This window comes from Paroedura picta, chromosome 9 (genome assembly GCF_049243985.1).
Source record: "Paroedura picta isolate Pp20150507F chromosome 9, Ppicta_v3.0, whole genome shotgun sequence".
In the NCBI taxonomy this organism is placed as follows: Eukaryota; Metazoa; Chordata; class Lepidosauria; order Squamata; family Gekkonidae; genus Paroedura; species Paroedura picta.
Window position 1 is genome coordinate 47,467,774 of NC_135377.1, and position 27,148 is coordinate 47,494,921.

At 40.3% G+C, this 27,148-nt stretch overlaps 1 protein-coding gene across 10 annotated transcripts in view; it reads right to left on the minus strand.

Moving 5' to 3' along the window:
• The window catches only part of DLGAP1 (DLG associated protein 1), a 338,129-nt gene that overhangs the window by 123,013 nt on the left and 187,968 nt on the right, over positions 1-27,148 (minus strand). For all 10 annotated transcript variants that reach the window (XM_077352686.1, XM_077352684.1, XM_077352681.1 and 7 more), the window contains one exon: positions 6,725-7,754. In XM_077352686.1, the coding sequence (XP_077208801.1) occupies positions 6,725-7,684 (960 nt within the window). In that variant the 5' untranslated portion in view covers positions 7,685-7,754. The remainder of the gene's footprint in view (positions 1-6,724; positions 7,755-27,148) is intronic.

A 27,148-nucleotide genomic window follows, 5' to 3' on the forward strand; every position in this document is an offset into this window, starting at 1 on the left:
ATGTTTCTTGGCTGTCTTCAGTTCCTGTATTGCCTTTTCAATAAAGCTTTCCTTTGGATTTCACCTGGAGATCTTGGATGCTTGCTTTGAGAGGACTTTGCTAGCTGAACTCTGTCCTGATCATGACACTTGCGTTGCCAGGGATTGAAACTGAAATATTCTGCATGGCAAGCAGAGGATCATCCACTGAGCCACAGTAACCCTCACTTGCTAGCACAGGGAGAAGAAGTGGAGCCCTTTGTTTCTGCAATTGGTCCAGGTCCTTGCAGAAGACAGAATCTGCTACCCTTTGCCATTGCATCCAGCTCGCTATGCCTCCCAGACCCAGTCTTCCCTCAGTCCTAGAATTACTGAACATTTTTGTCTGATATTTCTTCAGTTTTCCCCCGATTAAATAATACAGGACTGTTTGGGACAACATCAGACGGCAGGTATATGGTTGGAGCCGGTGGCGCAAGTGGTATGGGTCCCCCTTGATTACTGGCATTGGACATCTTGATGCAGGTTGGTCTCTCCCTATGCTGTCTTCATAAGGTCTTTCCCCATATGAAGTTTAGCCATCTGTTTGGGGTTGTAATAATGTCGGTTGGAGTTTTAATGGATTTTAATGGGGTTTTATTGTTGGATTATTGTTACCTGCCTTAAGCCAGTTTGAGAGTGGTTGGTTATAAATCCAATAAATACATAAATACATAAATACATAAACAAACAAACCCTAGCCAACTCATAAAGAAGAGCAGCTGAAGCGCTCATGACAAGGGATGGGCAAGAGTCACTTCACCATACAAAATTAATTATGTATTTGGACCAGTTCCCCCCCCCCCGAGATTTCTTAGTTTGGGGGTTTGGACCATTTAAACCTAGAAGCTGAGCAGAGCAGTTTTCTCATCAGCTGTTAGGTTTAAATGGCTGTGAACCATTTAAACTGTTTTGCAAAACTGATTAGTGAAATGGCTGACAGTCATTTAAGCCTAGTGGCTGGCAGCTATTTAAACAGCTGATTAGCAGATCAACCAAGCTGCTAGGTGACAGAGAGCCAGCTTGGTATAGTGGTTAGGAGTGCGGACTAATCTGGCAAGCCGGGTTTGATTTCACAGTCCCCCACATGCAACCAGCTGGGTGACCTTGGGCTGGCCACAGCATGGATAAAGCTGTTCTGACCGGACAGTAATATCAGGGCTCTCTCAGCCTCACCCGCCTCACAGGGTGTCTGTTGTGGGGAGAGGAAAGGAAGGCAACTGTAAGCCATTCCGAGACTCCTTTGGGTAGAGAAAAGTGGCATATAAGAAACATCTCTTCTTCTAAATAGCTGGCAACCGATTCAATGCACTGTCTGGAGTGAGATGGTCCAGCCTGAACCAGCAGGTTTATTTCAGGGTTTTTGCTTGGTTTAGGGGTTCAGTTCAAGAACAACCCGAACCCCGAATGGAAACAGAATTTTCTGGTTCGTTTCCATCCCTACTCATGATATCTGTCAGTTTCTACATACAGATCATATCCCATAGCACTGTATGTCTGAAACTTTAATTCAAGCAGTTCTTTATTTTAAGGTAAAAAAAAACAAAAACAAACACTCTCATGTTATACAGATGTGTTTATTTCCACTGTTACTTCATAGCAACCTGAAGTGTTTTACAAACCAGGGATGACAATAACCACCACTTTTTTTCTTATAGGCAAAGACAGGATGTCTGTCTGTCTGTCTGTCTGTCTGTCTGTCTGTCTGTCTGTCTGTCTGTCTGTCTGTCTGTCTGTCTGTCTGTCTGTCTGTCTGTCTATCTATCTATCTATCTATCTATCTATCTATCTATCTATCTATCTATCTATCTATCTATCTATCTATCTATCTATCTATGTTTTCTTGATTTGTTTATATAATTTCTTTTTGATTTTCACATTTACCTTCCCAGCACCTTCAGAAACATTAAAAAGAAGTTTTCTGTTGTGAGTAAAATTCACTAAGCTGCGAAATTCTTGCAACTAGTCTGGTCATTTTCACTACTCCATCGACATGTTTGGGACTAGTGGAAAGATCCACTAATGTCCACATAAACATCAGTTAAAAAGGTTTCAATGCTGATTCCTATATTTACACAATATGGTTCTCTTAACACATGCTCAAACTGGCTGTCAGTTTGGTTCTGTCTGCTTTAGTTAGCTTCTGGGGTGGTTTGTTCTCCTGCTAATAGCTTACTTACTTGGCTGCATGCTTCCTTCTACCTTCTGCAGTCTGTGCTGGGAAGTTGTGCCTTAGTATTTTGTTCCCTTACAAGTCTGTATCCACATTCAAAAAAGAAAAGAAAAATTAAAATAAAAAAGAAGCAACCTCTGTTTGAAGGACCAAGCAAGTGATTTCAGGACAATAATGCCCAAAGGGACCTTCTCCAGAAGGGATGAGCTACTCTATGAAAACTTTCCTCATGCCCCTAGAGATGTCTGGAGCTGGAGTGCAAAGCGGAATTTGTCCCTTCCAGAGTGTTACAGTGTATTTACTTGGAAGAGGAGTTCCCTCAGATTGTCTCATTAATTTTGTTTGTCTTCTTCAGGACACTGACAGCTAAGATAGCTTGTCTGAGTCTGCTCAATATTCTCCCTTCCACTTTCTTAGACACCTCTCAGCTGTTACAGTCACAGTTTGGATGGAGCCAAGATATGGTTCCTTCCCACTCAATCAGTTCCTTCTGTCCTAACAGGGCAATAACTGCATGGGAAAGAATCCCTGTGATTTTCCCAGTCTATATGGTGCTAGGCCTTTACCAGCAGCACCAGGTAAAAGAGTTACAAAAATGAGCTCTTATGTTCTTGCTATCATGGCTTAATAGTATAATAGTTGTGCTAGGGTATAACAAAATGTTAGAAACAGGTTTATGCAGATTAGTTGAAGGCACATCAAGCTTGTAGTGTGGATTTCTTAACCCATTTTCTAACTCCATGTCCCCAATGTAGAAGGCGGTTAGTCCCATATTTTGCCCCACCTACCAGAATGAAAACATGATGGGAAACAGAGGTGGGATGGAGAGCTATTCCACCTAATCATTGTGAATGACACTGCCACATATACAACAGCAGGCAGGACCAAGTCAGAAATTATATTCTGATTGGGAGTACGGAGCACACATGGTTCACCAAAACCTTATTGCAGTCTTCCCAAGCCCACAGCTTACCAAGCCCACAACTCTCATCTCTGGAGTTTGGGAAGCGCCATCCCTTGTTCATTTATCCTTTTGCCTGCCTTTCCTTTCAGTCTTTTCCTATGCACAATTACATGGGAGTAAGCCCCACAGAACCCAATGAACTGAATAAACACCAGGAGAGCTTATCCATTTGTCTATCTGCCTTTTCTCACTACTTACCCAGCCACTGTCCTGGCCAGCAAGACATCCACCTGCCAGCCTGGCCACCTGCATCTAGCCAATGTGTGGTCACCCATTTTCCCAGCTCATTACTTACCTGACTACTCTCCCATTCTTCATGCAGCAGGAAGGGTGGTACCACCAAACCCTGACCCACACACCACCACAGCTACTTATTTAGCGCTCACACAGGGAACTGCAATAGTAAGTCCAATGAGGAGCCACATCCCATTCTCTGTCAATGGAGAAGACACCAGGAAGAAACAGTGGTGTGTTTGTACTCTGTTGTTGCTTCCAACACATCCCTGACCACTGGAAAGTGGGGCTTTGCTCTGGGTTCTCTTGCTCTTCAGTCTCCCACTTTCCCAAGGGACAGGAGGCAGTGGAACAAGAGAGACTTATGCTTTGCTGCCTCCCACTATGAAGTGTTGAGCAGTTGTGGTAGTGAGTCTCCTGGTCCCACCCATTGCTACCTAGGCCATTCCCATTCATTGCCTCCAAAGCTGAAGTTTGATGTCATTTTATTGCTTTCATTTTAAAAGGGATTTCCCCCTATTTAATGTGCAGCCACAAATGATATGGTATTCCATATCAAGCCCTGAGTTGTCTTCCCATTTTTCAAACAGTTACTGCCAGCTTGAATAAATGTGGCAAAAGATATAAACATTTGTTTGTTCATATTAGTTCTGCTTTATTTATTCATTAGATTATATTTTATCCTTCCTTCATCCAGGAATCACAGAGTGGTTCCATTTCCATTTTGTCATAACAACAGACTTGTGAAGCCTGACAGGACCAAGGTCACCCAGTGAGCTTCACAGCCAAGTAGGGATTTGAACCCAGGTTTCCTTTCCATAGTCCTACTTTTCTTCTACACTACTTCAGAAGATGAATCTTACTCAGTAGAGTATTTTCTGCATTCTGATGCTCAACCCACATAGTCACAAGCAGGTGGTGCTGAACGCTCTTAACAGATCTTCTTTGATAGCACTGTACATTCCTGCTTCCATGCAAAGTGAAAAGCAGCCAGGCCAGTGATTCCCACAATCATCATCATCATCATCATCATCATCATCATCATCATCATCAACATCATCATCATTTTTGTATCCCACCCTTCCTAACGGCCTATGTTAAAACAATCAATTTCTTAAAAACCAGAATACATATTAAAACATTTATTTACAACGGCCCCATTTCAGTAATTCCACCACTGGAACTGGCTCATTGGTTCTGCCAAAGAAGTCACACCCACTAAAACTTTTGCACTCTTTGTCTCTGTAAAACCCATGATGAACAGTTTTCCAATCTTCCTTTGACATTTTCAATAATGTGCTCTTATTTCACATTTTGGGGACCCCCCCCCCAACCATTTCCCAAATTAATAATGCCTCCTGGTTAAACTATTCTATGGCATAATAAAGTGAAAGAAATACACAGGAGTGTTTAAACAGGTACACTTTTTAATATTCAGTATAGTTGCTATTTAAAGACTGTGATTTTATACCACCTCTTCAATTCGTCACTCTTATTTGACTGATATTCAGAATTAATAAAGGCAGTACAAATTGTAATACCATTTGGATATATCTCTCATTAAAACCATCCTGTAGCATTGCCATTCCTTCAAATCTGGAAAGTACTTACTAAAAATTTAGACAGAGGGACAGCAAGGTAAATAAATGAAGCCATTTAGCCATGTTGAAAGAATGCTGGACAGCTTTCCAAGCAGACACAGATAATGCCCTCTAATTCTACTTCAGAAATCTATTCCTGGCAATTAAATCTTATCTGAAAGTCCCTCTGGTGGGGTTCATGCAACATTGAGCTTGGTACTTTTTTTTTTTTTTTGCACTTGTCTTCATACCACCTTGTCACATACTGGGTCATGGGCTCTTTAGCTAATAATGTCTAGATATTAAAAACAAAGAACTAACAAAAGAAAAAGAAGAGGCTTACAAAATGACGCACAAAATAAACAACTTTCTCTGCTACAATATCAATATATGACTCTTTACAACGGCACCCTCTTAAGTCCCCTCAGTCAGTTATGCATAAGGATCTGTTATAAACAGAGAGGCACGTGCTGGTAAAAAAAAGATATCGGATATACAGAATTTCCTGTCAATTGGGATTTAAATAGATGCAAAAATGAACATAATATTACGAAAATAACCTCTTCTAAACTTGCCCCCCCTTCATTTATGAATAGTCTGTGCTATAACTAAAGGAATCTCCTTTACAGAGTAGTAAAATCTTCCTTTTTAACATGAGTATAAACTAAGTGCCAAAACGTTATTGCACAATGTCCCATAAAGCAAACCACAAGAGAAAACTAGCCTTAAATATACAACATATAGAGATAGAACTAAACAGCCAATAAACAGAATTGCACAGCAATAATACAACTATTTTGAAAATAATCTTTTTTGATCAAACCTCTTTTTTCCTCATGGTCTTTTCTCTTCTTTGTTTGACATTACTCCACTGTCCATGCACAGTTAGATGTGCCATATCTGCTTCAAAATAAAATGCATAAAAAGCAATCCAGGGATCTTGCAAGACTGAAACTGTGTTAATTTTCTGATCCACGTTCTTGCCACAAACATTCACTGGCAGTATGATAGCTCCAAGAGCAGACATCTGATTCTTGACATTTAAAGATACAATACTGGTGAAAAATAGTGACGCTTTATTAACTGCAAACAGCTTGTGAGGGAGCCAGTGATGTACTCTTAAAGAGTATAATCAGAACATTCAATAATTTCAGTCTTTCAACTTTGCATTTTCCAGTCAGTGCTATTTTTAAAAAAGGAAGAAAGAATAAATAATAGCTAGCTACACCAATCTGGCCATTTCATGTAATTATTACATGAGGTTTCTTGTATGTGGCAAAACGGATAGTAGTTTGGTTTCACGTGTATAAAACGCTATGACATTGCCAAATATTTAAAGGGTTTTGAAGTTTTCATCACAAAATAATACACTGAAAGCAAATCCTAAGATTACAGAAGCTAATGGTTGTCTGTACTGGCAATATCAGGTTCACTGATATTGTAAAGCTAAATGAAAGCTTTACTACCTCCAGTTCCCTTGTGACCCTGCTGTGCTATTTTGTGTGCCTTGAGTGCCTTTTTAATCCCCCCAAATTATTCAGAGAGCTTTTGTTCTTTTCAATCTGTTAAAAAGAAACAAACCAGTGCCTCACTCTATGCATTCATTTGAAACACCGAATCTTAGCAACCAAAATGCAGATTTATTCATAATTTGTGTTTGGATTGACTCCCACCTTCATCTTTCCATTTTCAGTTTCATCTCAGAGAGGAAGGCAGTGAAAGTATTAGTAATGTAATTAACAACATATACAGTACCTGAAGATACTGGCAAGACCGTTCTTGTTGACAAGTCTCTGACTTCACCACCGTCTGGTCCATATTCATGGAAGCTTTTTGGTAAACCTCACGGGCTCTGCTCACGGTCAGCGTAGAGGACCAAGAGCTTTTTTTCATTAACTGAGCATCCAAATTTACTGGCAGGTTTGCACAGGTGGAACATTTGACATCGTTATTGCTTCTGGATGGCTTCACCGCATGTTCACTAAGAGTGTTATAAGCTTCCATAAAGTACTGAGAAGTGGAACGGTCAGGGCATCTTCCCATAGTCATAACTCCGCTTGGCCCATGATGATAAATGCAAACATCACTATCCAGATTGTCATCTGAACTCCACCATCCAGATGCATTCGACCTAGATTTTCCTTCTGACCTTCTGTCTTTGCTCTTGCTACGCTTGCCATACCTCACAGTCTGTGTTTCCTCTGGGCTTGCTTTGCCTCCATTAATGCTGCCTTTTGATGGGCCTTCAAGAGAATGAGACTTTGTGAAAAGCTTTTGAACAGAGTGAACCAAATGGCGGATCCTTCCTGGACTATCACTACGGTGTTCTACAGCAGTCCGTTTGTACTGTAAGGTATGATAGCCATCTCGATTAATAGGGAGCTGCCTTTCAAACTGGTCCAATAGATTGGCAGGGATGCGGTTAGCTTTATTAGCTGTTCCATGTGGCACCAAAGCACACTCATCTTTAAGCTCATTATGAGAATTGTAATGTCTCCGTGGGAATGTACTGCTAGCTATCTGATCATTGTAGGGAACCATACATTCTCCCTGAAAAGAGTTCCTCTGAGTGTAGTAGGAGTGATCTGCAGGATGATGGTCCACAGGATTTAACAAATATGGCTTCCTGTCTGAATGATGTACCAGAGAATCACATGCTGGTTCACAGGCAATTCCATGGTGGTGACTGCGACTGCCAGATAATCCTTTCATCATTGAGGTGAAAAATATCCCAACGTCATCTGAATGTGTATGTTTATGTTACTGAAAGGTCACCCAGAATAGCCTAGAAAAATTGAAAATAAAACATGTGAAATGCTGTAGCAATTAATATGCATATTTGGATGATGATGATGATGATGATGATGATGATGATAGCATCCCGGAATGGCTTAGGATATATTAATGCATCAAGGCTGCAAAAATTATTTCATTAGGCATGCAACATCTGGTTATCACATGCTCAAAGATGAACAACCTGGAATGCAAATATGTCATGGCCCTTACCACTGATGGCAGAATGAGAGAACCACAGCAGTCACATTATGGATGAGGAAGCTTTCCTCCTAAACAAACATCTACCTTAAACAAGGACAGAGGCACATAGTGAGCAGTACCTGAAGAATAGCATTTGAAGCAAAGCAACAATTGGACTGTGAGTCACAGTTGACTGCCATCCTTAAAGGTAAAGGTAAAGGTATCCCCTGTGCAAGCACCGAGTCATGTCTGACCCTTGGGGTGACGCCCTCTAGCGTTTTCATGGCAGACTCAATACGGGGTGGTTTGCCAGTGCCTTCCCCAGTCATTACCGTTTACCCCCCAGCAAGCTGGGTACTCATTTTACCGACCTCGGAAGGATGGAAGGCTGAGTCAACCTTGAGCCGGCTGCTGGGATTGAACTCCCAGCCTCATGGGCAAAGCTTTTAGACGGCTGCCTTACCACTCTGCGCCACAAGAGGCTCTAATCCATCCTTACTATATAGCCATCCTTACTATATAGCTATTCCGTCATAACACTTACAGTTTAATCACTGAGTAATATAGTTTCCTAATAGTAATATGAAGCACAATCTACAACTGGCCCTACTGTGTTTACATTTACTTCCTTTAACTACCTTCTTTTTGCATCCAAGGTATCTGGCAAATCCTAGATGTACCTGGGCTCACGTGAATCATTGGAGCTACTGAGGATAGGGTTGGGCTGGCAATCATTTCAGTGGCCCTTTCTGCTTCCCTCTGCTTCATAGTGGAAGGGAGAGAAATAGACAGTTTAAATGGCTGCCAGCCATTTCACTGATGGATTTTGCTCCTGTCCACTTTGAAGCAGGGGAAGTGAAGCCAATCCATGAAATGGTTGGCAGCCATTTCACTTCCCCCCACTTGGAGGAAAGGGAGAAAAATGGATGGTTTAAATGGCTAACAGCTGTTGGGCTGATCACCCTGTTCAGCTGCTAGGTATAAATGGTCCAACTCTGAAGTGAACTGGATAAAAGTCTGGGAAATGTTTGGGGGAGGTGCCTCCCCTGAACCTCAGTTTGGAAGCCATGAACTGGGCCAAGGGGTAATACATTTTGGCTTGTGACCCGGTTGATGCCCATCCCTGAGAGTAATTGAAACAGTTGCAAAAGGGTATACATCATTTTTTTAAAAAAAAATCTGCCTTTCTTCCAAAGTGCTCAGGATATGTAGATTTCCCCCCTCTATTTTAGCCTCAAAACAACCCAGTTAGACAGGTTATAATAAGGGAAAGTATTTAGACACAGGCCCTTCTAAGGTGCTCCAGTGCTAATCTGTAATTTGAATCTGGAATTCCTAGGCCCTAGCCAAAACTTTGGGACTAATTATTTGATACACAATCCTAAAGTAAGGACTATCACTCAAATGTATGTTTGCATGATCCTTACAAAGAACTCAGCTACCAAGTATATGAGGCCCAATTCAAATCAAGGCCATGATGCAAATGGAGAAGAGGTGTATAATTTCCCTGGATGTAATTTTTATCACCTGCAATGGTCCCAGGAGAGTGCTGTTTGCCCAGCTGGAAAAATTTCTATGTATCCCTTCAGAACACCTGTAGCCTCCAATTTGGCAATTATTAGCTTCCTGGAGCCATTCAAAAAATGGTGTGTATATGGGGGAAGCTGACCTGCATGCCGTGGTCTGACCTGCATGCCATGGTCCCAATCTCAATTGGGCTTTGTGTGCCAGTTGGGAACTCACAAGTATAAAACTGATTTTGCCAACTGAAGGAAAGACATAATGTGTGGTTAGGCCTCTAAGAAACACACTGGTGTCAGCAGGGCCGGATTTTCCCATAGGCTAACTAGGCTTCAGCCTAGGGCCTCAAGATCAAGAAGGGCCTATATTCCACATTTTTAAAAAAGGTTTGCACCAATCACAACATGTTTCATTTAACATATTGATATATATCACAGTAATTATATATTTTATTATCTCTCATGTAATTTACAAACTTAAAAATGGGAGGTGAAAGGACCACATAAGTGTAAATTTATGTCAGTGGGGAATCCAGTGCTGCTGGGTCTTTGCTGCATCGTGCTATAACTCCTGCCGTAGGTCACATAGTATCAGTGGGAACTGTACAGCAGTGGTCCGCAACCTTTTACAGGCTGTGGATCGGCGGCGGCAGGGAGGGCAATCGCCCGGCCGTGGAGCCACGCATGCGCGTTTGCACCATGCGCAGCTGAGAATGTGCATGCGCGGCACTTCTGCGCATGCACAAAAGTGCCGTGCATGCGCGGCCCTGCTTCCCTCTCCCCCCCCCACAAAAATAATCTTGCTGGGCCGCAAGCTAATCGGCCACTTTTGCGGCCGATTTGCTTGCAGCCTGGGAAGTTTCTTACTATGGGGGGTGGGGGGTGGGGAGAGGGAGCCGCGGCCCAGTGGTTGGGGACCACCGCTGTTCAGGATATCTGTATTACATGTAGCCTTTTGGTATGTTAGGGAGATAATAGCACAATCCTATACTGTATAAGAAGTTTATGGCTTGTAAAGTTCTACACAAAAAGTACCATCCATAAAGCACTTCTGTGTTCCACTGCAACTACTAGAACTTCAAGCATCCATTGCTTTTAAAAACTTACAGATATGTATTTGCAAGACACCTAGTATGCTCAGAAGTTGTTCTGGATTTAGAGGAATAGAATTTGGAATAGTTAGCAAACTCAGTCATTTCCCCAAACAGAAATTGGATTTGAAATACCTCTAGAAGCATTTAAAATCACTACAATGGAGTGTTGGGCCTTGTCAGGTACAGAACACTTACTGCTTCTGACAGCTTTGCAAAAATATATTACAGCTTTCCCAGTTCCTTTGCAAACACAATTTATTAAGGCTATGGAATAGCCAGTCTCCCAAGGGAAGTGGTAGCAAGCAACTCTATTACCAGAGTCATTCAAAATCTGGCTTACAGACTATGCTGTCAAACACAGTTCCAAAGGACAGATGTGATGATCAAAAGTAATATTTTCAAGAAAGGAAAAGGTAACAGCATAAGAAAAACCACATGAATGTCAGAACTGTAACATCAAAATGCTAGAACCAAGCCAGACATTATTAAGCAGAATTAACCTAATATATTAACCAAAATCAGCATTATGTAACCAATTACCTAAGAGCAGTTATAAGCAATTTTGAAACAAAAGATGAAATGTTAATTCCTTATGAGAGGAAAATTTGGGCATGTGATGCATTTTACAACATTGGAAAACTACATTTTAATCAACTTTTTAGAATTTACGTGTACAGTATACTAAACAATCCTGGTTTATTTAATGTATACAAGAAACCTATGAACCATGAGAAACAGACCTACAAACCTCTTCTAAGCCTTCTGATAAACTAAGCAGCTATAACCCTGCTTAGGATGCCACTTGACAAGGCCGCACAGTCACTTCATCGCTCAGAGGACTTTTAAATTTGAGATTCTCACATTTGAATCCCATATGGCAATGTGGAAGACACTCCATACATCACTTTGTGGGAAGGTGTATCTTTTCCCTGTCACAGATCTCCATGAATTGACCTGAAAGTCTAAATAGACTGTGTATACAACACAGGGAATGGTTCCCAACCTTCCTAATGCTGCGACCCCCAAAGGGGTCCTGACCCCTAGGTTGAGAACCACTGATTTAGAGGGATCTGTGAACTGAGCTTTTTCATACTGTTTTGCAAGCAAGGGGTCCCGACCCCCAGGTTGAGAACCACTGACATAGATGGTTTGATTAACTTTACTAATCAAGAAAGTCCCAAGTAAATGGAGATCATTTTTCCTTAGATAAAGACTAGGAAAATTTCTTTGTGTGTGTGTGTGAATTCACTTTCAGAGCAGGAGCAGATCCAGGTACTTTTCCATGTAACACAAACATATTGCGACAGGATATTGTGATGGCATTTAAAAGAAGGATTTCAACTCTGCTATCCTTTTGGTGTGCTGCACTTTGAGAACTCTTGTCCTCTTTTTTGTAGCACCCTGTGGCCCTATTTATGCCAGAGGAATGATGTGCAAATGAAGTGCATAGGATCCTGTCAGTGGGCAGAAGTCTTGACCTGATGCCCTTTTGCTAAGCATTCTAGAAATAACATATAACACGAAGCTGCCTTGTGCTGACACAGATGATCTGTCCATCTAGCTTAGAACATTCTACTCTTGCAAGTCTTAGGCAGAGAAAGGTCTTTCACAACACGTGCTACTTGAGATCCTTTAACAGTAGATGCCAGAGACTAACCTAGGACCTTCCGTATTCAATGGAAGCACTCTACTGCCAAGCAACAGCCCTGAATATTTGTTGTTTATGCATCCAATTGCATTCACATTATTTCAGCAGACAGTGATACTAAAATAAAGTTTTGTATTTACAGAGTATCTTTCTGTTGCAGAAGGCCATTTGAAAAAGAACGTTTATGGACATCCCTTCTGACTGATGGCACTTTTCATTGTATGTCCAGTTTAAAATCAAATTACGCTAACTGAATTATTATCTGTAAAATTTCATAGCAAACGGCCATCTGCACAGGAGGATACCTTGTAAATGCAAATAGGAATTTGAAAAGACCAGAAGGCATGTATGGGGAAAAATTTGTATGTTTTAGTATATTAACCTTTATGAGAGCATATAGCACACAAATACACACAAATGCAGAAAAATGAGAATATGAAAAGAATATGAATTTCCAAATTATTTAGTCAGCATTAAGACAAAAATACCCGATGAGCAGAACAGGAATAGAGACTTGTTACTAAGTAACAGTAAGATTTGCCACTTAAGCATGCTGCTGAGAAGGTAAGAACTGCCGGGCAACAAAAGATGGATTTCCCTTATATGGTGAATATGACAAAGAATTACCACCAGCTGAGTCATTTTATGCATGATTGCTTTCATTCTTAACCATGTAAAATTGTATAGATGGTTTGGAAAATACTTTTAAAGTTAAGTTAAATACATTTTTTTCATTATTTGATCCTGAAGACCAGAAAGGCACTTTTGGGGGGGGGGGCGCTATCCATCAAAAAGGAAAAATCTGTACACCTGTTCTGAGCAAACGTACTAACAGTGCAATTCTAAAAACGAGCTATAGCCTTTCAAATCCATTGATAAAGGGTTTGGGCTTAGAAGAGTATAATTACATAACAGAAAATGACATCACATTGTTACACAGTGCTTTGGAATTTTCCAGATCTCTATATTGTTTTATTCCAACACGTGACATCACTTCGAAGTACACAACTCAACGTCAGTCAGCCAAGTTTTATTACAGACCACAAGCCATACAGAAGCAGAACATTAATTAATTAACCTAAAATCGTATTACATTATATATCATTTATATCAGTCAATGAAGGAGTTAGAAGCTATCAAAGAAAATTACACAATCATCCAGTTGAGCACAATGCATCTTACTTTGCTTACTACATCTGGAGGGAAAGTAATCATATATATGTATATACACACACACACTCACCCTTGATCATAGAACAAGAAAACAAAACAAAATCATATTCCTAGATATAGCAAATTTCCCATATTTCTAGATAAAGTATTCTTGCTTTAAAAGATAAACAAACAAAAAACAGATCTACATGAATTGTTAATTGGAGCCCTTGTTCGTTTTCTCACAAACGCCTGCATCAGATACAGATGCCAGCCTCCAAACATTTTATGCAGTTCTTCCAGATACTAGTTTTATGTGTTTCTGATTAGTTCTACAAAAATAGAGTCCAATAGCACCTTTAAGACCAAGAAAGATTTATTCAAGGCAAGAGCTTTCGAGTGCGTGCACTCTTCCTCAGACTAATTAGTTCTAGTTAGGACTAGTGGTATTAATTATCCTAGTCAGAAGCTGAAACACTTTATTTTTCAAAATTATGAGCTGCTGTCTGAAATAACTTTACAGTTTCTAATGAGGGTAGGGTGATAAGTCACGTTTTTGGTCCTGATTCTGAAGCATGAATCTGGACTGTTGCTCTTAAGACCATTATGGAACACACTTGTAATTAAGAGTACAAATAGCCCCATTGATTTAATGCTCAGTGGTTGTAGAACCTCTTTATCTAATGCAAAATTCAGCCTTAAGGATGTGCCACTAAAATTGTAGAGACTACACAAATTGTCTAGCACCTAGTTGACACGAGTCATATCCAAATAGAATTTCAAAGTCCTGAAGTACTAAGGTACTTCATGATCTAAATATCTAAATACCACTGATCTAAATATCGGGATATTTAGATCAGTGGTCCCAAACCTTTTTATCACCAGGGACCACTCAACGCTTGACAATTTTACTGAGGCCCAGTGGGGGGGGGGGTAGTTCTCTACTCTCAACCACTGCCCTAACACTCTCTGATTGCTATGGTAATGTTTAAACATCCCTTCAAAATAAGATACAGACACACCACAACAATGAACATAAGGAACATTTTATTTTCATAGAAATTTTAACTCATTACAATGACAAATCAATGGGAACCCTGAGCTTGTTTCTCTGCAATGAGATAGTCCCATCTGGGAGTGATGGGAGACAATGACACCCAAAATGTGTTGTAAACGGCCGGGGGGGGAGAGAAGGTGTCCTTCGGGGCCCACCTCCAATTAGTCGAAGGACCACATGTGGTCCACAGCCCACAGGTTGGGGATCGCTAATTTAGATCAATGATAAACCAATTAACTCTACAACTACCAGGACAACATATTGAAATATTTTAGAAGTTCAGAATGCAAATGGTAAACTGTGATAAATGTGGCCACCTCCCAATTTGATATATTCACACCTTTGTTCCTTATGAAAATGTCACAATAATAGGTTCTTTATAATCAGTAACAATACAATGCAATCTTAAGCAGAGTTATAACTTGAAACAACCTGGCATAGAAGGATGTATGATTACACAAGATTACATTGCTACTCCAGCTTTAAACAGTAGCACATATTTTATAGCCTTTCTCAACTTTTTACCATTGAGAAACTCCTGAAACATTCTTCAGGCTTTGAGAAACCCCACAAGTCATGTGATTATGCAGAATATGGTTGGGAAACATAGCTGTGTCTAGATGCTCACCCAGAGCCCCTCCCTTCCCACCCCTCTGGGCTCTTCATTAGTTATTGGGGGGGGCAGGTCAACATGGCCATATATTCATCACCTGATGTTTAAAGAACTTAAAAGTATATTAAAAATTAACTTCCACCCATTTGGGAAACCCTTCCAGGGCTGTCAAGAAACCCCAGGGCTTCATGAAACCCTGGTTGAGAAAACCAAGCATTCTCTATACCAGGCATTCCCAAACAGGGGTCTCTGGACCCCTGAGGGTCCATGGAGTCTCTGGAGGGGACCTGTGGCCTTTCCACTCCTGCCTTAATGGACTTGGCCACAAGCTAGGGAACTGGCCATCTCTGCCCAGAGGGCTCAATGGGTAGGCCATGGGTGTAAGAATCAAAAGGTGGGGGAGTTGGTGGTGGTATGGTATGGGGGGGGGGGTTCAGTCTGCCTTCTTAGCTCCTGCCCTTCTTTCTGGTTGACATGAGGCAGAGCCACTATAGCAGTAGTAAACCGGAGGGGAGGGAGTGAAAGGAGGGCTGCGGCTGCATGTTGTTATGTTACTTCCGGGTGGGTGTTAGGGAGGTGTGGAGGAGCTGACATCACTTACGCGGTTTTTTGAATCCTGAAAATTTATTTCAGGGGTTCCTTAACAGTCAAAAGGTTGAAAAAGGCTGCTGTATATTGTAGTAGATAGTATGTAAAGCAATGTGATGATTGAGAATCTCCACCAGGGTAATGCAAAATACTCCAGCAACTTCTTGTGCCTTATGTTTGATGCCCAAATTCCACTTATGATAATATAATAACTTGGTATTTAAGGTTTGATTTAAGATGTGGGAAATACAGATACAAATCCCAACTGTGGCATGAAGCTCACTGAGTAGCCTTGGTTGGGCCAGTCTCAGCTTCCCCTATCTCACAGGACTTATTTGTTTAAGATATTTCTATGCTGCCTCTTCTGAGTCCTGAGACAGCCTACAACAATCAAAACACACAATATAAGAACATAAAATCAAGCCATTTGTTGTGATGGTAAAATGGAGGAAGAGGAATACATGCCATCCTTAGATTAATGCATGCTATCCTGAGATAAAATATACTAAATAAAATATTTTATCTAAACACACAAATGGAAAAGAAAAAGAATGATGGATTAGAAAGTCAAACATCTAGATACATGTAAAAGTGGTTTAACTCCTGGGGCTACCATAAAGCAGAGTATAGAGTGTTGGACTTGCTGCTGTTTTTAGCAGAACATCTGGTGAAGATCAGCCTTTTAGCACAGGCAATTGTTGATAAAAACAATTACAGTCAAGCAACAAAGAGAAGGAACATGAAAAGTGACTTAGTTTCTAAATGCAGTTTACCAGAAGCATGTGTAGACAAAACATTTTCTTTTATTTAGATTTTACTTCAAATCAATGCTAACTTTATATACACAAAAATATTGTACAAAACTGTATACCTCTACAAACCATACATTGAAGGAAAAACAATAGGAAAGTATATCAGTTTACAACTAGGGATGTGCAACAGGAAATAAATCAGTAATTTTTGGATTTGACGTTTCCTGATTCTGTACAACTGAATCACAAATTCAGCATATTGATTCAAGTTTGGCCTATTCAGGAAACTTGAACTGCTTTGTCTGAAACTGCCACCAGACATCTGATCATGCTGCAGAGAGAAGCCTGTCTGGGGTTCAGCTGTTTGGCAGCTCTTTCCACCCTCAGATCTTTCCCAGACAGCAGTGAGGGAACTTTCCACTGACTGGGAAAGGTCTGCAAGGCATTGAAAGAACCACTAAACAGCTTATACTCATTATCAGCTGTTTGGCGGGGTTCTTGTCAATTCCCAAATCTTTAATCAGCAGAATCAGGTCTGAATCAATTCAGGCTTTTGTGATACAACTGGTTAAAACTGATGGGATGTTTGATTGGGTTAGGATAAGCTTGAAAAGTACTCAAATCAGCATTAATTTGAGTATTTTCAGGCTTATCCAAGTTAATTGACCATTTCTTCTTACAACGTAAAACAATTAACAGTTATATAAAATTTTCATTACCCAGTAATGTTTTTAATGTGATGCATTTGAAATAGGAGATATGTCTAGCACTAAATACAGTGGCTTCTTGATTCTTGCATGCCCTTGATACCTATATTTTATTTGCAATTCTATGATCAATTGAACAGCTTTGTTTGTGGACTAGTTCCATAGGATCTGCAGAATGCTCTTGTTTACCATATAGCACTTTCTGTAGAAAGAAGAAGGAATAGGGTGAAGAAAATATAGGGAATGAGATTTCTCAGATAAAGGTCATTAGATAGTGAATGAGCATCAAAACAATCTTTTGTTTACTTGCTGGACAGTTTTCAAGCAATATACAAGTGAATCTTCTCAAATTCGCTCAGGATCAAACCTGAGAAGAGAAGAATGAGAGTGATTTACAAAATTATGCAAGGGATAGAGAAGGTAGTGAAAGAAATACTTTTCTCCCTTTCTCACAACGCAAGGTCATGAGCCTTCAATGAAATTAATGAACAACAGGTTTAGACCAGACAAAAGTAAGTACTTCTTTATATAAAAAGTAATGAACATGTGGAATTGACTGTCACAAAAAGTGGCAGCAACAGCTTCAAGAGGGGTTTAGATAAGTCCACCAGTGACTATTAGCCACAAGGTATAGATGGAAGACTATGCTCTGTATTCTTGGTCCTTAGGGGGTTACAGAGGGAGGGCTTTTGAAGTTCTGTCCCTGCTGGTTGACCTCCCAATGGCACTTGGTTTTTCTGGCCACTGTGTGACATAGAGTGTTGGCCTGGATGGGACATTGGCTGATATGCAATGCATTCTCTTATGTTCTTAGAAACTAGCAACAAGGCCGTCCAAACTGCTCTGAAGTTAATGGGAACATGAAATTTTCTGTCATTATGCAAAGAACAGATGAACGGCTAAATATATAATCTATTCACTTACGAAACATGAGCTAAAGATGCTTCTCAGCCCACACAGCTCAATATGAATGAGAACAGTTAAAGTTTTAACTTGAGTATCCTATTAAAAATTATGCTTCACTACTATTTAACCTATACTTCTACACTGCATTTGTATATCACCTATTTTATTCAGTACCAAAAACAAGGGCCTGCACTCTACCACTCCGCTAAGCAAACTTTTAAGTCTTCTTCAAACAACAGATTGAGCTCCCAATCTGTTCAATTCATGCTGTAGTTAGAGTTGAATAAATCATGGTACAAGCAGGTGCCAATGGTGTTCTGTGCACATACTGTCCAGATCCTGGAATCCAGGGGGAATAGATTAAAATAATAATTTACATCAAGTGGGAGGAAAGGGATAATTCAAACCAAGGTTGCCATTTTGAAACGTATTTCCTGAACAAGCATACATGCTACATGGCATGCCACTTGCCTGCTTTGGCTGGGTACTCTCCCACTGCTGAGCCTCCACCCCTCTCCCTCTTGTTGCTTCTGGGGCTGGAGGGAGAACAGTGGGGGCAGAAGTGGCATTGTGCAATGTGGCCATAACATAGTTTCCAGAGCGTCAGCTAACATGCTAACATCAAGTCCAGATGAAAAAATTCAGATCTGAAGCAAGCTTAATTAGATCACAAGAACAGAAGACAAAACAGTCCCATATATACTGTGTAAAGTGTGGCTTTATCGATAAAGGCCACTATTTTGTGTAGTCAAGCTGTTTAAATGCAATCCAAGGCAGAATCACATCCTTCCAACTGCACTGAAGTCTATCGGTTTACAAGGGTATACTTCTGCTTAGGACTACACTATAAAAATCCAGGGGTCATAATCAGTGACAGAATCAACTGTTCATTGGATTGAGATCAGTGGAATATAAATGTTACCTACTGCAGAGGTAGTCAACCTGTAGTCCTCCAGATGTCCATGGACTACAATTCCCATGAGCCCCTGCCAGCATTTGCTGGCAGGGGCTCATGGGAATTGTAGTCCATGGACATCTGGAGGACCACAGATTGACTACCCCTGACCTACTGTATCAGCTAGTGAAAATAATGAAAATATTATTTTCTACACTTCCACGTACACACCAGAGAGAGAATATTTTCTTCTGGCAGCAGACCATTTCATCTCACTGGATTCCACTTTAGAGTGGGGAGCTCTCACATGTATGGAGATGAACCTTCAATAAGGAAGCGGCAAAAGAAATTCCCATGTTTTACTGAAATATTATTTTGAGCACTGTGCTGTGGATCTTACATTTGCACAAAATTGCAGACCATTATCTTTTTCAGTTATAAATAACTATCTCTGAGTAATATAAATTCCTTCAAATTTTAAAATTGTATGATGAAGTGATTTCCAGCTTTTATATCAGCCGTTTCACTAAAAAAAAGGCACATAAACTTTGTTCAAACAAGTTACTGATCATGGTACACATTTGTTTTGGTGCTCATTATAGAATCGTAGAGTTAGAATGGACCTCCAGGATCATTTAGTCCAACTCCCTGTGGAATGCAGGATATTCCCAACTACCTGCCCACCCACAGTGACCCCAATTCCATGCCCCCCCAAAAAACCCTAGAATCCTTGGCCAATCTGGCATGGAGGAAATTACCTCCCACCCCCAAAATGGTGATCAGCATGTCCCTGGGCATGAAAGAAAGAGACACAAGAGCCAAGCATGGACACAATCCCTTCTGCCCAGCCACTTACAATCTGCCTAAATTTACAGAAACAATCTACCTAAATATATAATATTATAATATATTAACAATCTGCCTTAAAATGTTATATTTTACCTTTCAGGAAAATTCTGTGAAACATTCATTACGTGCACTGAAAGCATAAAGTTGTAAAAGATATTGGTTATGGAAAGTTGGTTCTAGAAGCAAAAATCACTGTGTTAAGTAACAAAGAAGGCTGCATAACATATGACTCATATGTCACATCAAAATTCACAGAACTCAAAGTCTGGAATACATTCAATGAAATAGATCAAGATTCGCTTATGGAAGTAATAGAATCTGCAAATAATTTAGAATACTGAATAAGTTTTCTTGTGATCCATTTGTGAATGGTGAGGCATATTATTTACATAAATTCTTTGTTACTAATTCTGTCTTTGAAAAATGTGCACATAACATTTTCTAATCTTACTACTACTACTACTACTACTACTACTACTACTACTACTACTACTACTACTACCACCACGCAGCACACTAAGAATATTTGACAAACTACTAGTGCTGTTCTGGGATTGATTACTGAGACTTTCCATAACATTAAGAACTTCTGCTTAATTCTTTGTCACTTAATTGATTCAGGCTTCTACCTGAATGAGAGCAGTCTTGTAGCAGTCAATTCATACAACATGGAGCAAATATTTTTAAAGGATAAAAACTGTGTCAGATGCTACTTTAGTCCAACTTAATTTTGCATCAGATGATGAAAGTAAAATTAGACCTAGATACAGATCATTCTCAAAGATGTTCTGTTGGGGATAGTCAAAATAAAGCTGCCCTAGAAAAGAAGTACTGAATTAATTAATCTTCAATCGGGACTGTTTGGTGTTCCTGATTAAATTATCTTATCACATTTAAATTCTGCTCTTCTTCCAAGTAACTTAGAGTAGTGTATGTTGGGTCATTCTGTTTAAACTGTAATTTACTATTACATATGATTAGGGCTGTCAGTCAACAAGTGTGCTTAAAATTACAACCTCCAGGAAACACCTGGAGAAATTGGCTGTTTTGGAGAATGTACTCTATGACATTATTTCCCACTTAAGTCCCTCCCATCCTCAAACCCTACCCTCTCCCAGGTTCTGTCCCCAAATCTCTAAGGATTTCAGAAGCAAAAGCTGGCAACTGTACATATGATGTTGTCAGAAAAAGGACAAGCAAATTCTAAATTTGCGATAGTGCAACCTGTAGATTTCTGTCTTCAAACAGATAACTACAATAATTATTCTAAACATCTTCCTAAAATTTCAACTCACCTCATTCTAAAATACCTTGGGTAAGTTAAAACATTTTAGACTGCTTCTATCCTACTAAACCATGACCGTATCCAGAATTCGGATCTTGCACATATTCCCTAGCAAAAGATGTGTCAATCTGCCAGGTGAAGGATGAGACAGTCTAGGCTCTAGACTTCTCTCACAGTCTCGTATTTCTCCACTCCTGGTCTCTGGCCTGCTGTTCCCTCTGTCATTTCTATAGATATGGCACTGCTTAATTTTTTAAAACCTGACATTATTTCCCTGAACTAAACACTGGGCCCAGCTTGGTTTCTGCCCTCGCAACTCAGAAGCTGTCTTTTGAGGCTTAATATTCAAACCTAGCTCAATAGGCAGGGAGGACAAGGGGGAATGTTGCAAGCATACTGTGGTGTGCCCAAGCAGAGCACTTTACTTTCCTCCATAGCAATGGAAAATAGTCATTTCTGGGTCCTGGAGAAAGTAAAGTGCTCAATGAAGCAACTGATGTGAGGGGTGGGTGTGATGTGAGAGGGCTAAACATATTCCATGTTGCAATGACTTCAGTGCCCAGGGTTTTGTTATTTTCCTGTTTTCTCGCAGACTGTTGCACATTTACTTTGTCCCAAAGACACAGTGATGCCTAGTGAGACCATAGTCAGATTTACTTCTTAATTTGAACTACTGTTCTCTTCGGCCTGCATTTTAAAGCCACCCCGGAGTGCAACAGAATGTACACAGAACACAATGGATTGCTTGCAAAACAGTATGAAAAAGCTCAGTTCACAGATCCCTCTAAAACAGTGATTCTCAACCTGGGGGTCAGAACCCCTTTGGGGGTCAAACGACCCTTTCACAGGGGTTGTGGCAGGGCAAGCAGCTTGGCCAGGGCGGGGGAAGGGAGTGCCATCCACACAACAGCCTTGTGGGGTAGATCGAGATAGAGCGTTCATCTGTCTGGAGCAGAGGAAAAGAGTGAGATAAGCATGGTTGGACAAGAGGCAGAATTGAACTGAGAAACCCCAGGAACAAAACCCAATTTATATACAATCATGAACAATGGATCTTCATGCCATTGGTCAGTTTTGGTTTAATTTCTGTGAAAGAACACTTTATTTTATGGTTGGGGATCACCACAACATGAGGAACTGTATTAAAGAGTTGTGGCATTAGGAAAGTTGAGAACCACTGCTCTAAATCATGGTTTCAAAGATTAGAGCCAAGTTTCAGGCTTGCATTGTCCCAGTTCTTATGGGAATCTTCGTTTTCATTTCCTGACAACTATAGTTTGCTGTGACATTTCAATCAACAGACTGTGGTACATTTAAATCAACACATCCATAGTACTTTTCAACTTTCAACAGTTCCAGAGGGTAGGAGTGTTGGTCTACAGGAGAAGAGCTAGATTCATCTCCAGTAACACCTTAGAGATTTTCAAGATTTTCTTTTCTCATTTTCTGGAGCTCTGAGAATGGGAGCTTTGCCTATCAAAAGCTCATGCTCCACAAAATCTTATAGGTGTCTAAAGTGCTACCAGTCTTTAGCCCTGCTTTAAATGGAAAGCTAACACAACATTGTGCTAATCAAGAATTAAAAGCAAAATCATGGGAGAGAGGGAAAAGCAGGAAGTTTATAACGCTGAGCGTCATTTCCACAGCATGCTTCAGAGAAATGGAGCCATGGACAAGACATCTTGAGAGGAGGCTAATATTTATAGCTAACCACAAAGAGCCTCTTGTGGCGCAGAGTGATAAGGCAGCAGAAATGCTGTCTGAAGCTCTGCACATGAGGTTGGGAGTTCAATCCCAGCAGCTGGCTCAAGGTTGACTCAGTCTTCCATCCTTCCGAGGTCGGTAAAATGAGTACCCAGCTTGCTGGGGGGTAAACGGTAATGACTGGGGAAGGCACTGGCAAACCACCCCGTATTGAGTCTGCCATGAAAACGCTAGAGGGCGTCACCCCAAGGGTCAGGCATGACTCGGTGCTTGCACAGGGGGATACCTTTACTTTTACCTTTACATGGACTACAGTAATTTGTTGCAGGGAGCTTCTTAAATCTTAAGGAATTTCTCCCCTTCCCCCGCCGTGTAATGCCATATCAATAATTAGGTTATCAATAAATAATTGTATTATAGCAATATCACAATCTTTATTTGCTGATTACATTTCTCCCCTAAATACTGTTCCACAATAGTACATATGAATACAGAAGAATGCAGTCAAGATATCACATTCAGCTCAATATAAGAACAGGAAAAAACCCACGCAAAGCTCACATAGCCCCTTTCATGTTCAATTGGTCATTTTCATCCAACGTGTTCAAGAGTGTTCTGGCTCTAAATTTATCCAACCTATCTAAAGGCTTTATTTATACTGAACATGTTTCTTGCAAGTAGTAGAAAGGGGGAAAGCATCCATCTACACACTTTGGATAATGCATTTTCAATGCAGTTTAGAGGTAGATTTCCCTATTTTGCACTGGAAAATCCAGCTGCAAAAGCACATTGAAAGTGCATTATCCAACATGTGTGGGATGAACAAGGAAATAAAAGTTATTTATTTATCAATTTTAAATAGCCTTGACCTTAAAGGCAATTTACCATGTTTTCACTCAGTTACTGGATTGCATTTACATACTGAGTGATTCTATCTACTTTTGGTCAAGATTTGAATGTTAGTTTCATGCTACTTTAGCAGAATGAAAACAAAAATGGCAAATATTCATTGTAATAAAGTGAAATATAACTTTATTGCCTCAAAGACCAGGAACAGAATGATTAATATTTAATTTAATCCTAGACTGTTGATCAAAGCTGTCAGGTGAAGTTAGGTAATTTGTTCTCAACAATGCCTCATTTGCATAGATTTAGAATTCTAGGATCAGAGCCTTTGTTAAAAAGGAGAAATAGCTTTTCTTTATCATATGCCTCAATTGTGCCCCTTTATGAATTCTGAAAAGTTATTTTGCTGAGCTGAATCTGAATATTCTATACAATGCAGCCTTTAAAAATGGGGGAAATTATCCAGTTATTTGTTTATTTAAAACAGTTAAATGCCACCTTTCCATCCAATTCAGAGTCACCAAGATAGCAAATAAACACTAACACATTTCAAACATTCAAAAGCATTTAAAACACAAATATATAAAAATATTTGTATATAAAATATATAAAATATTTAAAATAATGAAATAAAACAAGTAAGTCCATGAAATACACAAAGGAAGAGGGTTAATAAGGCAGTGAGGGAATACTGAACAAATAAAATGAAATAACAGAAGATAATGATAGATGGAGACAATTCTCTCACTGGGAGAGAATTCCCAAGTTTTGGGGCCATGACCAAGAAGTTTCTTCACAGGGTTTGTTTGTTTATTTATTGTATTTATATACCACCCTCCTTGGAGGCTCAGGGTAGTTTACATAAAACACAGAAAACAATACAAGGATCTTGACATATAGATAACCACAACATTATTAATATAACATTAATAACTGTAACAGAGGTAACTATAACAGTGCAAACAGGTCCAAGGGCAGAACACATGAATGGATTTCTGGGAGGGAGGGAGGGAGGGAGCAGGGGCCTTGCAGATGTTGTTGGTTATGCCTGGTCTCAACCAAATGCCTGGCAGAAGAACCCCCTTTTGCAGGCCCTGTGGAACTGTTTTAACTCCGTCAGGGCCCTGATCTCCTCTGGGAGCTCATTCCACCAGGTGGGGGCCAGGACAGAGAAGGCCCTGGCCCTGGTTGAGGCCAGGTGAATTTCTTTAGGGCCTGGGATCATTAGCTGGTTGGTGATGGCTGAGCATAAAGCTCTTTAAAGGGCATATGTCTAGCCTCATATGGTGGGGGCATCTGATGAAGGGCCTATGAAGATCACCAGAGTAACTAAGTAGGTTTCATCTGAGAGCAGGCAGCCTCTCAGATATACTGGCCCCAAGCCATACAGTGCTTCAAAGGTCTAACCCAGCACCTGTAATTGGGCCTGGAAGCACACTGAGACCCTGGAACAAGACTGAAGTGACAACCCAGGACAATTCCACACTTCCAGCACTGCTCTGTGCCACTGCGAGTGATTTGTGGCAGAACAGCATGCCCCCCCATTTCAACAGTGTACCGGGTCTGCTGCTGAAATGTATCCCTGTGGGTGACACAGCCATGGTGGAAAGGTTTTGCCACATTTTTGGGGGGGAAGCACATGCGTTCTTTTTGCATGAGAATGCAATGCCACCTTTCTGCAAAAAATATGAGTGCTCTCCCGGCCTTTTCCGCCTGTGCAGAATTGGCCCCAGTGCAGTCAGCATTCTGTGCTGACTGTTGTTTACAGACAATCTTCAGGGGCAGTATGACATAGGATCCATTGCAGTAATTTAGATGTTTACCAGGTCATGCATCACAGGAGCAAGACCTTTCCTGTCTAGGGAAGCCACATCTGGATCATTATATTAAGCTGATAAAAGACATATCTGTCTGCTGCTGACACCTGTTTATTCAACAGGACCCCTGGGTCCAGCAGCATCCTTGGGATCTGCTAGAAGCAGGAGACCCAGCTGAGTGGCCACCACAAATTGGTGGCAATTTGGCCCAGAACTCCATATAACCTATACCAAGCAGTTTCACATAAATGTTAAAAAGCATGGGAGACAACATTAAACCTTGTGGCCAGAGGCCAAGAGCAGCTATCCCCTAGCATTACATTCTGAAACCTTCAAGATATGACTAGAACTACTGCAAAATGGTGCCTCCCCAACCTGAAAAAGTAGTCCAGAAGGATACCATGAAGCTGCTGAGAGGTTTGGGGAAATAAGTGGAGGTACTGTCCCTCTCCTGATACAGGTCATCCACCAGGTTTACCAAGGTATTTCAGTCCCATGATAATGCCTGAAACTGACTGAAATGGATCAAAATAATGTGTTTATTCAAGAATCCCTGAAGTTGCCCAGATGAATCACTAAGTCAATCACTTTTGCAGAAGGGATGCTGCAAAGCCAGAGCATCAGCTGGGAATTCAACTCACCAGAAAACAGGAGCAACACACAGGTGCGGAAAAAGTTGCCAATCTGCAACAAAAGCTTGTTTCAACAAAGCTATTTATTTTAAATGCCTTTACAATTATTTGTATTTATATTTACCAATAATATCAGGAGAATGCATAGGTCAGATATATATGGAAAAAGTAATAAATATTTTGCTGACATACAGTAAAAACAGGAAATTTCAAAGTGCCCACAGTCCCTGTTCTTGAGCTTTACCAGGGAATTCCTAATAAAAAATGATATTGTTTCATTCATTTGCAGTACTCATTTAACATCACTATTGCATTTTCCTGATATTAATTTATCATTCCCCACCCTTTCCCTGTTCTTTTCCCTTGATCCTTAAAAGAGATGTTAACTGAAAGAGTTTGGAACCAACTTTTGATGAGGAGAGACATTCTAAACTATAATAGCTGTTTGAACATACCTGCTCTGCATTCTGAAGAATATTCTGGAAGAGGATTCTAATTTATAAAGGTATCCCCTGTGCAAACACCGGGTTATGTCTGAACCTTGGGGTGATGTCCTCCAGCGTTTTCATGGCAGACTCAATACGGGGTGGTTTGCCAGTGCCTTCCCCAGTCATTACCGTTTACCTCCCAGCAAGCTGGGTACTCATTTTACCTACCTCGGAAGGATGGAAGGCTGAGTCAACCTTGATCCGGCTACTGGGATTGAACTCCCAGCCTCATGGGCAGAGCTTCAAACAGAATGTCAGCTTCTTTACTACTCTGTGCCACAAGAGGCTCTTTTCTAATTTATACTTTCTTTTAAAACTGAACTTCCAAAATGAAAGTTAACATAATAAATTCCTGACACAAAACCATTCAGACAAAGAGAACAATTGGGATTCTGGAATGAAGATACAGTAGACAAACAGTCTTCTGTGTTCCTTTCATTCAGTTCTCAGATAAGCTAAACATTCTTCATAGAAGACTTTGTTATGGCATTTTGTAAGAGTGGCCATCTGTGTTTGGATTTTAGTAAGGTTTATTTTTTCTATGAATGAATTAAATCTCCATCATTATGGACTGCACACCATGAAAACAGGTGCTCCTCATGCATACTAGTTGTTTCCATTATAATATACATCATCATTTTGACTAATTA